General features: G+C 40.0%; 1 protein-coding gene across 8 annotated transcripts in view; it reads right to left on the bottom strand.

Moving 5' to 3' along the window:
- Window positions 1-12,033, bottom strand: part of CCSER1 (coiled-coil serine rich protein 1) — a 1,029,451-nt gene that overhangs the window by 937,719 nt on the left and 79,699 nt on the right. For all 8 annotated transcript variants that reach the window (XM_067557175.1, XM_067557176.1, XM_067557179.1 and 5 more), the window contains exon 2: window positions 1,553-2,911. In XM_067557175.1, the coding sequence (XP_067413276.1) occupies window positions 1,553-2,870 (1,318 nt within the window). In that variant the 5' untranslated portion in view covers window positions 2,871-2,911. The remainder of the gene's footprint in view (window positions 1-1,552; window positions 2,912-12,033) is intronic.

Raw genomic sequence — 12,033 nt, 5'->3', positions numbered from 1 at the left:
GTAAGAGCAAGTTACTCACCTTGTGCAATAACGATGGTTCTTTAAAATGTGTGTCCCTATCGGTGCTCCACTGTAGGTATGTCTGCATCCCCGCACTGCTGATCCGAGAACTTTGGTAGCAGTCCGTCCCACCCTCACATGCACTGCTCCTTGCCGGCCACAAGGCTAGCCAGCATGCATGGGCATTCCCTCCTCAGTTCCTTCTGTACCACCAAGTCAACTACTAGAACTCCGAAGTAGAGGGGAGGAGTGCAGGTTGCAGAGCACCCATACGGACACGCATCTCAAAGAACCATTGTTATTCCATAAGATGAGTAACTTCCTCTTCTTCTTCAATAACATCCCTATGGGTGCTCCACTGCAGGTGACTCCTGAGCAGTACCCACCACTGGAGGCCAGAACTTCAGGGTCAAATCTAATACAGATGATAGCACTGCAGCACCGAATTTGGCACCCATAGCTGAATCTCCCAGGATGGCATAGTGTTCTGCAAAGATTTGCACAGATGCCCAGGTATCTGCTCTGCAGATTTCTGATATAAGGGTACCCTCGGAGAAGGCAACAGACAAGGAGTCCGACCTCGTAGAATGAGTGAGTATTGAAGATGGGGAAGCTACCTTATGCAATTGGTAACAAACCTTAATACAGATGGAAACCCGCTTAGAGATTCTCTGAGCTGATATCACTGTACCTTTTGACCTATCTGCAACAGAGAGGAAAAGTCTCGGAGATTTCAAAAGAAATATGCAAAATTAGGCACTTCTGTAACTCACACAAACACAAGGTGGCCCCATGTCACCGTCTCACAGTTAGAGTACACCCAGTGCAAAACACATGCAGCACGGCCGCAGTTGGCCCGAGTGAGCTGATTCGGGCTACAACAGGGCTCAGGCTGTGGGACTAAAAATTGCACTGTAGACATCTGGGCTTAGGCTGAAACCTGGGTTTGTAAACCTGTTGATGGGCGTAGCTCTCAGAGCTCTGGCTCCAGCATAAGCCCAAACATCTACACAGCAATGTTTAGCCCTCAGTCAACTGACCAGGCTCTGAGACTCGGAACACCAGGTTTTTATTGCAGTGTAAATCTTTATGAGTTTATGGCTCTGCTTCCATCCTAAAAGATGTCATTCTTCAGCTGAAGTACCACAGGGTCATGCTTTTGCATTCCTTGGTTCAGTGCCTCCAGCTGACCCAAACACAGGCAGCGTTGCATCTGGCTATACCATTTGCAACCACTAGAGCACCACTTGCACCCACGGCCAGGAATAGACCCAAGAATCCTGATGCCTAATGTTCTACTGCTGTCTTCAATATTGCCAACCTCAAGAGAAAAAAAAATCATGAGTCAGACCTCCCTCCCCCCCAAAATATCAAGAGATTCATTGGCCCAAAATCATGACAGATAAAAAAATGAATCTAATCTTTTGAAAACAAAAGCACAATTTTGGCTCTTTTTAACTTTCTGGGTTGCCAGTACTGCAAATGTGTTACACTGCTTTACAATTTTGAACACCTTTTTCAAGAGAAACAAGGCAAAAATCATATGACATACCTTTAGAATGATTTATTTCATGTCCCTGTTGTCTTTTAAAGGATTGGGATTCAGAAGGAGAGGGAATAATCTTCGATTCTGTTACAGGAATTGTTTCTGTAATGTACTTAGGTAATGTTATTTCATGTTGGTCCCCATATAATCCAAGTGCCTTCGGAGAGGATTCCATTGTTTTTTCTCCATGATGTAACACAAAGGTTTCTAATTGTGCATCTGCTAAGTTAATTTCTCCTATGTGCCTGGCATCTTTAACAGGAAGTTCAGTGGCTTGCAATAATACTTGTGTTTGATTAGCAGCAGTATTTTTAGGCAAAATATTTAATTCGGTACTACAAAAGCTTGTATGATTCACAGGAGATATAACAGCAGACAGGGAAGAACTGTCTACATGATCTATTTTCCTCACATGAGCAATAGAAGGATTGAGGAAAACCTGAGAGGTAGAAATATTATTGTCAAAGTTCTCCGTGTGTGGTGCTGTGTTTCCACTACTGGGCAGCACATCAACTTCTGAGAAAGAATCTTCAGTCAAGGCTAAAAATTCTGATGGGGTCTGGACCGTGGTGAGGTCTGCAGAAAGTAGTGGTGATTGCAAAGAACTTCCTGCACACTCTGTTATCTCAGCAGAACATGATGGAGAGGATTTTACAGTTACAGGTTCGTTTTCAACATATGGTTTAATCTCCAACAGGCATCCAGACTGTTGTACAGAGGAAACTGATTGGCTCTGGGGGACTGGCTTTGAAAACTTGTAGTGGGATGAGAAAGATTTTGGGAGAAGTTTCCGTGAGGATTCCTTAACGGATCGTCTCGTTTGCTCCTCTATGAAACCAGAGTCATCACCCTCATTTTTTCCAGAACTTATGCAATTTATAAAGACATTCTTATTAGCTGAAGGTTCTTTTCCCTTTTCAAAGTCCTCTGTCAAAGATCTTGTTATCTTCTTGCTCCGTGAACTGCAGAAACCAACTGAATGTCTCCCTCTGCTTTTAACATGTTCCTCCAAGCTCAGTTTTTGGAAATTGTTGTGAGATGACTGAGCACCATTTGAAATACTTACATTTTGGCTTGCAGATTCAGATTTCTGTTCACTCACTTTCTTGTTGTGGAAGCTGATGGAAGGAGTGCGGAATATACTCCTTCGCTTGCCTGTACTACCTGAGCTTGAGTTGGTGCTGGAGGGAGAGGAGCTGTGGACACCCACAGTATTATTGGAGGAAGGCGAGGAAGGAAGCGAGTCATGCCTTCGACTAATACTTCTCCTGAATATTGGCAGTCGAGACACAAGAGTCGAACGTCTTGATCCTGAGTCCCCCATCAGGACATGAAGAGTTTGGGACTCTAGACAGCCAAGACAATCTGCAGTGAGGAGGGAAAAAGATACATTTTAATAAGTTAAGCTAAATCTTTGGGCAGACACATTTTAAATTAATCTGCATATACGAAAATGTGAATGGCATTTTATTACCAAATTCTAATTTAAGTACAACTGGAAGTTGGTGCATTTATATTATTAATGGTACTAAGAATGACAGGATACAGTTTAATGCGCAGTTCTGAAACTCTGGCAATCAGGCAAAAGATTAGGATAAAAAAAATATCAAATTCTGTAGCTTTTTTTTTCTTCTTCTTTTTTTTTTTTTTTTTTTTTAATATTCAACCCAAACATTATTTGTTCCTATCAACCTTCTATCGTGTCTACCACTAGACTATAAGCTCTCTGGGGAAAGGATCATGCCTTCTTTATGTTCCCTAAGTGGTCAAGCATTCTTTTGACCACCTAAAAACTGGAACTTGCAATGGAACCCAAGGGAGGCAGGTTCTCAGCTCACACTGAAGTTCAGTGTGGACTGGGTGCCTAATTCCCTTGACTTCCTTTGAAAATGCAGGCAAAATTACCCCTTTTACAAGCTATGTGGATAATTTCACAGAAGAGGAAACACCAGCTCTGGAGTCAGACAACTTTATGCTCTAACATTAAATTCTTCCTATACCCTTTAATAGTCTACTTTTGCATTGTTACATATTTATGATTTTGTTTTTGCATTTGCGTTCTACATATTTCCTTTTAATGTTTTACTGAAATCACTTAGCAGTTTACAATTCTGATTTATATTATATTACCTGTTTCTTGTTTAAAATTAATAAAAACAATTTTAAGCCAAAAAATGACACCTTGTGGATTTTTAGAAATAGACCAATCTAACTAATAAAAGCACATCCTGATCAGCACAGGATAGAATCATAGAAGATTAGGGTTGGAAGGGACCTCAGGAGGTCATCTGGTCCAACCCCCTGCTCAAAGCAGGACCAACCCAACTTAAATATCCCAGAAAGGGCTTTGTCAAGCCGCACCTTAAAAACCTCTAAGGATGGAGTTTCCACCATCTCCCTCGGTAACCCATTCCAGTGCTTCACCACCCTCCTACCACAGCAGTTGGACCTCATGAAAAATGTAGCTGCAGTATAGATATAGGAAGCCTTGTGCTATAAATGCAGAACTACAAACAGAAAAATAGCAACATATGATACATGACCATTAGAATAAACAAGGCTGTAGATCTGACTTTTACATGAGACTTCAGCTGGAGTTAGGAACATTCAGTACCTTTGAAAAAAATCAGACCATGTATCTTAATTGTTCTCTGCTTCCACTGGAGAAAGGACAAGAACTAACAGGATTAGTCTGCAGCAAGGGAGATTTAGTTTAGATACTTAGAAAAAAAAATGTCTAACTAGAAGAGCAATTAAGTTCTGGAATATGCTTCCCAGGAAGGTTGTGGAATACCCATCACTGGAGATTTTTAAGAACAAGTTGGACAAACACCTGTCAGGGATGTTCCATGTTTAGTTGGTCCTGCCTCAGCACGGGGGGCTGGACTTGATGATCACTTGAGGTGCCTTCCAGATCTACATTTCTATGATCTATATAAAGTTTCTAGATCAAATTGGAGAGAAAAAAAGTAAGCAAGTAAAATTATTATATTGACCAAATAAGCAAAAGAAATGTAGTCACAAAAAGACACACTAAACTAAGTAAATAGCCATGAGCAACATGAAAAAAGGTGAAAAGAAAAATTTAAGGAAAAGTAAAACTAAATACACAAAAGTTATATCATAGAAAGAGAACCATTAGCCATAAAATAAGTTCAGGGAATCTTCCATGATGCCTAGTCTTTGCATTGTACTTTCTGCTCCAGGAAAAAGAGGTTGTTATGATCAGTGTGTGTGTGTACATCCATCCAAGCAGACAAGTATGAGGAATCAATAAAGCAATTTTGACGTTTAAGATGAAAGCAGCATCCTGGGTATGGTAGCTAAGTTCTCTCTCTCTTTTTTTAAAATTATGTTTGATGACAACCTAAGATCTTGAGGTTTCAGCAGTTCTGAACTCAGAACATAAATTTGAATATAGTTCTTACTGGAGAGGATTCAGTTATTTTAAAAGGGCTTTAGAAAATCAAATGCAAAAAAGTATTTTTGAACATTATTGTATAATCACTTAAAGCCAGAGCACACTGTAGTGTTTCTGTTACTGAATGTGGGTGAAAGATATACATACATAGGAAATTGAGAGATTATGCAGCTATTTCCTTATATTTGAAGAATTCACAGCAATTCATTTTGTCCTACCTAACCACTGCACATACTGTTGCCTTCTCCAGAAATACAGAAACAGCATCTATAGGACAGCATGAACTTATTTCTTCCAACTGACCTATGCACAGATAGACTCAGCTTTACCAGCTGGGCACAATAATAGAATACAATGCCTCTAGCAATGGCTGTCATTCAGAGATCTGTGCATTGTGTGCCTCCACCACCCCTTAAAGGAATAATATAGAAAGGGTATTGACACCAATTTTTGTTCAGGATGGCAATAGTATTGCTTGCATGCAAAATACAAACCAATCATAACATACAGGTTTCCCAGATACACCATGATTGACAGACTATCCTACTTCATAAACAATTTTACTACATCTCTCCAACCATCCAGACACACACACTTTCTCTCTCTTTCTGTCTCACGATATACTTATATTATGGCCATATCCTTCTTCCATGCCGCTTTACAGAATGGTACAGTGTGGCAGTGGATCTGCCTCTGGTTTCCTCCTAGTCTCCGGTGAATCCACCCACCCTCCTCCATCTCCCAGCTCAAGATCACTTAGCCTTCCAACAGAGTCACACCAGTTCCAACCTTTCGAAGGTACCCAAAATCCAAAATAAACACACACGGATACACTCTTCCCCACTTCTGGGCTCAATCCTCAGCAAACTCTTCACCCCACCCAGGCCATGCAGAGTATGAAGATAGTGAATCCTGCCACTCCACCTGGATTAGTGCAAGCCTACATCTGTCATTGGCAGCCAAACAAGTTAATTGTCTTATGACAAGCCTGCAGGGCAACTCTGATAGGAGTCGTCCTCTCTCAGTTCCCAGCCCTAGCCAGCCTGAAAGCCTTCTATCCATCCCAGCCAGGGACCAACGAGCTGTGCTCTCCCTTTTTAGCTCCCCCTTTGAAGCCTGACATCTACTTCAGGTGTTGCAGGATGGGGCTGATGGGGGCCCTAGTAGCTCAACTCTTTCCTGGATCATGTAGGGTTTGTACATCCTCATCACAATATATACGACATACAACATCCACTCATGGCACATCTCCAGTATTACTGCTGCAATCTCCCCTCATCCCCTCTCATTCTTCTGTTTTTTGAGGAGGGATGGGGAGAGGAGGGGCAAGAGAGGGAGGAGGCGGTGTATTTGGAAAGGAACATCGATTAGTAGTTCCAGGGGGCCTGGTCACATGCTCTCAAATTTTGCCACTGCAGTGAAGAGACAGTTGGGCCAATAGGCTTCTGCTTCAGCTTGTAGCTTTATGGATATGAACTGCTCCTGCATCTACTGCCATCAATGGCTGCTGCAGGAGAATGGGGAAAGGTGATCAAAATGGAAGATGAAAGTCGACAGTGCGGGGGAGCAGTGTGGATCAGATCACTTTCCCTGTTGCCCTCAGGCTTTTCTCTGCCTTGTGTGCCCCCTCACACTTTGGAAAACACTGCTATAGACGAGATTCTAGGTGGGATATGGCTGTGTATAGCAGATTGTATTGTCTACTCAGGAGTAGGCAAGAGAAAAGATGAATTGCCAGGGAAAACTGAAAGAAACTAATTGTTTCCTTGGCTCTACTACTGTCTGACCAGGGAGGAATCCGCCAAATAGAGTCATTCTGGGAGAGCATCTGGTATTTTTAACCATGCTCTGTAAATAACTGAGGAGTTGGGAGCCCTGGGAGTTACCACTTACGCTTCAATTTGTTTCCCACTGTGAAGGAGTTGCAGAAAAAGGGCTTATTCCTTTCCCTCTAAGATGTTAAAAATTGATGCCCCATCAGAAACTCTTATTGAAAGCACAGAAATGGTGAGAGTTCAATCATAGTGTATGAAAGCTGAATTATTCAATCACTATCCCTAGTTTTGGGTAAAGAAATCAGTTTCACCATAAGAACACTGAAAACGTAGATAACTATGACAAGAGCACGCAGTTACTAGTTGTTACAAAACAGGCTGAAGTGAAGACTACTAGGCAGGTATACAAATATATATATGTATATATAGCAAATGGAAGAAAGGGAAGTGGATAGTAATGAATATAAATCAGAAGTTAGGAACTGTAGAAATACGGTAAGAGAAGGAAAGGGACACAAGAAGAAATCTTTGGCCAGCAGATCTGAAGACAGTAAGTAGGCAGGTTATTTTAAGTATATTAGGAAAAACTGAATCCTGACAATGGTATTGGTCCATCAGAATTATCAATAATAATGCAGAAAAGACAGAAGTGTTAACATTCACAGTAATTAACTACTGGAACATTTTACCAAGGTTCACCATGGATTCTCCTTCACTGACAATTTTTAAATCAAGATTGGATGTTTTTGCAAAAGATCTGCTCTAGGAATCATTCTGGGGAAGTTCTATGGCCGTGTTACACAGGAGGACAGCCTTGATGATCACAATAGTCCCACCTTGCCTTGGAATGTATGAATCTATACTTAAACAGTATTTGTTATAGTGATGATTTTACAGGTATCTAGAATCAAGTTTCAATCTGATTTCAGTGAACACAATCATATGCCAAAATTGTTCATGAATTTTGCTGTTTGTTTCAGTGGGATTATGAGCTGCCAGACATGTTAATAAGGTATGAGATATTCCTTTTTTACTAAATACCTAATCTTCACTTTCAGCATAAATATTGGTGTCTGCCATTTTACAACAAAGCAACTTAATGAAGTACAACTCTCGTATATACCTTTCCTACACCAAACAGATTGTCTCTATCAAATCCCCTCACCCCAAGTAAGACTGCTCCTTGAGGCCCCAAAATACAGCAATTTAATACCTTTAAGAAACACACCACCATAGAAAAGCTACCTTTGTCAGGTTATTTAAAAGGTATTATGGGATTTCAGATTTCTTTTAATGGGATGCTTATCAGACGAACAAACCAGAACAATTCTAAAAGCCAGTCTTACAAATTCAAACTCTGATCTGAATGTGAGCATTCATGCACTGTCTCTTTAAAACTTCAGTAAAAATCCAGGTAGGTAAAGGCTAGGGAAGATTCTAGGCAGAGGCTCTACATAGGGGCAAAATAACTTCAAAGATAATACAGTCCTCCCTTCAAAATCAAGTTCCTGGTCCAGCAGGAACAGGAGAACTAATTCTTAACCATTACCACATCACACTGGCAGCGCTGCAGTATTTTTTCTGCCTAGCACTCCACATGGGTGCAGGAGTCTGCTCCCATGGAACAACTTGTTTGATCAGAGCGTAAACTAGCTAGAACCCAAACTATGTGGTGTTTGTCATAATTGGTTTTTTTTTTTTTTAATTTCCCTTTAAAAAACTCAGTACCGTAAGGCTTTTTTTCTTAAATTTACAAAAGCCGCTTGTGTTTTACTAAAGCCAGTTCATGGTAGGATCAACTCTAGCCATGTTAATTCTATTGTTCTCAGAAAATTTGTGATGATACCCAAACTATTAATGCAACAGATCTAATTCTTAACACTATTTTAACGGTACTGTTAAGTATTGGTACAATTGAAGTGTTTGTTTAACACTAATTGCTGTGCCAGGTGCACTTTTCAAACTTTGCTTTTTATAATATTGGTTTTGGACACACATTTTCAACAAAGCGTTCAAGTCGCTATTTTTAAGGTGGTATCAAAGGACACAATAATAGAAAAACATTCTGAAGAAAAAACAAAAAATATTTGAAAACCACATTTAATTTCAGAGCAGGATAAATGGAAGATTATCTAATTATGTGCTCTTCTTCAGAACTACATGACCCTATGACAAAACCAGTGCAAATACAAAGAAGAAAGAATGAACAATACGTTTTCCCTCTTAGAGACACAAGGTGGGTGAGGTAATCTCTTTTACTGGACCAACTTGTGTTGGTGAAAAATACAAGCTTTCAAGCTTACACACACCTCCCTATGAACTCAAAGCTTGTCTCTTTTTCACCAACAGAAGTTGGTCCAAAAAAGAGATTATCTCACCCACCTTGTCTTTCTAGAATCCTAGGAGCAACACAGCTACAACAATGTTGTAACTTCCCTTTATTAGCAATTTAAGAAGTTATTCACATGCAAACAGTTTCCTTTCATATAGATGTGCATCAAGATGTTGCAGAAATGCAAATAGGAAAGACATTACAATAAATCCCTGATTAAGTGGTAAATATTTTAAAGTTATTTGTTTGATTGCTGGAGAGCACAAAAGAGGCTTGATGTCTTATCCTTCAGGCTTATTATTCCAGCACACAGAGTCATAAGGACCCGTCAACCTACATAATCGACACAACCAACCAAGAACTTGTCTACACAGGGCATTAGTCTGCACCACAGGGATATAAATTCTAGTGCTCACTAATGTGTTGCACGCTAACTGGCCCATGTGGACCCTGCTGGTACGTACTAAAAGTTCCTTAGTACACGTTTATGTAGTCCCAAGTTAGTACTACATTAACACATAGTAAGGAATGTTTAGTGTGTGCTAGCAGGGTCTGCACAGGCTAGCTAGTGCGCAACACACTAGTGAGCACTAGAATTTACTCCCATATAGACAAGCGCTTAGGCCCCAATCGTGCAAATAAAGACTTTGTCTACATACAGAAATTGCAGCAGCTTAATTTAATTTGGGGTTTAATTGGTCTAGTTAAATTGATGAAAAAGGCTGTGTGAACACCAGTATAAATCAGACTTATTTCATTTTAATTTATATTTAAATCAGCTCAATCTTCATAACGAGATTCCAGGATTGTCACTCTGAAGCCTAATATGTCTGTTGAGCTAGTGAGAAGCAACAGAAACAGCTACAAGCATGATTAAGAGCTCTTTTTGTTCAGTGTATCACCAGGCTGAATCACCCCAAGATTCACAGTCTCTTACCCTCCAATTTTTAAGTTCTCAGCCACTTTTACTTATTAAATTACACCCATGCAGGAGCATGGGCTTTCAGCTTTCATTGCCTATTCTGATAACACGACCTGTGCACCTACACTGAGCTTTGATAATCATCGCCTTGATGCTGGTTGCTTTGCTCTTTCAAGGATATTAAAGTTTGAGAAGACTGTCTCACCAGTGGAACTTCAGAACAGAGTGGAGACAGAGCTTGTGAAGTTTTTCAAGTTGCTTAACGTGTCTGCAGTAAAGTGTCCATGTTTCACATCCATATAAAAGGATTATTTCACTTCTGCATTGTATATCATCAGTTTTGTTGAATGTTTAATGGTGTGCTGTTTGTGTATTCTATCGTGAAGTCTTCCAAAAGCCTGGCTTAATTTTTGTATTATATTTGATATTTCTTGATCCAGGGAACTGTCACTTGAGATGGTACTGCCAAGGTATGTAAACGATTGATAGTCTTTAGTTCTATTCTATCAATGGTGACGTCTGGCTCAGTGGTAACAATTGTTTGAACTGATTGGAAGAGGACTTCAGTTTTTTTCAGGCTGATGGGGAGTCCAAACCATTCAGTTGCCTCTGAATACCTGTCTAAGTAGAGCACATTCATCCACAAAAAGGGCTTCACATACATGTTCCTCAAAAACTTTTGTCTTTGAAGTAAACCTCTGGAGACTGAAGAGTTTTCCATCAATTCAGTACCTTATGTAGATTCCTTTTTGAAAGTCGTCTGTTGCATAATTCAGAGTGTCTGCAAAGAAGAGACCAAAACGGGCCAGTTCCAGCACATAGCCATTTTTCACCCCATTAGTTATAGGAAATGGTTTAGGAAAGCCACCACCTGAGAGTATTTGACCTGTCACATCTTCATGGAATTGACATAACGAATTTGGTGGGGCACTTTTCTTGAATTTTCCAGAGGCCATTCCTGCTCTCAGCATTACATGCTTTTTTTAGATGACAGCATACAATTTCATGTTTTTTTCAATACATTTTTCCTGAATCTATCTCATAATGAAAATTGTGTCTGTGGTGCGCCAACCTGACCTAGAGCCACACTGGGTCTCTGGTACACTTCTTTGACAAGTTTACTGAGCAAAATATGGGTGAAATTTTCACCACATACAGATAATATGGAGATACTCCAGTAGTTACCATAGTCAGATTTGTTGCCTGTATTTAACAACAGTTGCTTCTTTGGAGTCCAGGTGAATTTTCTTTACTTCCCAGATATCCTTAATGATTTTATGTAGTTGTCTGACAGTTTTGGGCCTGCAAGTTTAAAGATTTCTGCTGGTATACTATCTTTGTCTGGTGGTTTACCTGATTTTCTTTGGTAGCTTTTTGCACTCTCTCAACAGTAGGCAGCTGGGCCATTACTTCATATATTGGGTGCTCTGTCAGTTTCTTTAGCACCTGTGGGTTGACTATAGAGGGATGGTTGAGTAGCTCAGTGAAGTGCTGCAACCATCTTTCAGAGATGCCTCTTTCGTCCTCGATTAAGGTAAATCCATCTCACCTCTTTAGTGGAGCTGGTCCAGATTTTAATGGACCATAAATGGACTTCAGGGAATCATAAAACATCTTTGTGCTGTTAATATCAATGTAATACTATATTTCTTTTGCATTCTTTTCCCACCTATAGGGCACAAAACAGACTTTGAATCTTGGCCTGAATGTACTTGAATTTATCTTTCTTTTATGTTGATTCTTTGTCATTTTGCCAAGACATAAACACATCTTTCTTTTCCTTGAGGGTCTTTTATGATTTCATCATCAATTTCATCAGACTAATCCTGGTCCCATCTCTGATTTTTGCCCAGAGTGTCTTCTGAGTCTTGAACAATGGCTGATTTAAACATATTCCACTTTTTGAGTGCATTATGGGGTGATGATGTGATGATATCAAATTGTTCCTCTACATTCTCCCTTAATTTTTCTTGAGGAAATGAATACCTGTGCTACGTTCAATTTCTGTTTAATCTGTTCAGCATTGTTTTGCAAATG

This window comes from Emydura macquarii, unplaced genomic scaffold, assembly GCF_026122565.2.
Source record: "Emydura macquarii macquarii isolate MOO-44397 ecotype Brisbane River unplaced genomic scaffold, CSIRO-AGI_Emac_v2 contig_1790, whole genome shotgun sequence".
Classification (NCBI taxonomy): domain Eukaryota; kingdom Metazoa; phylum Chordata; order Testudines; family Chelidae; genus Emydura; species Emydura macquarii.
The sequence above is the reverse complement of the archived record's forward strand: the minus strand, read 5'-3'. Positions and strand labels throughout refer to the sequence as shown.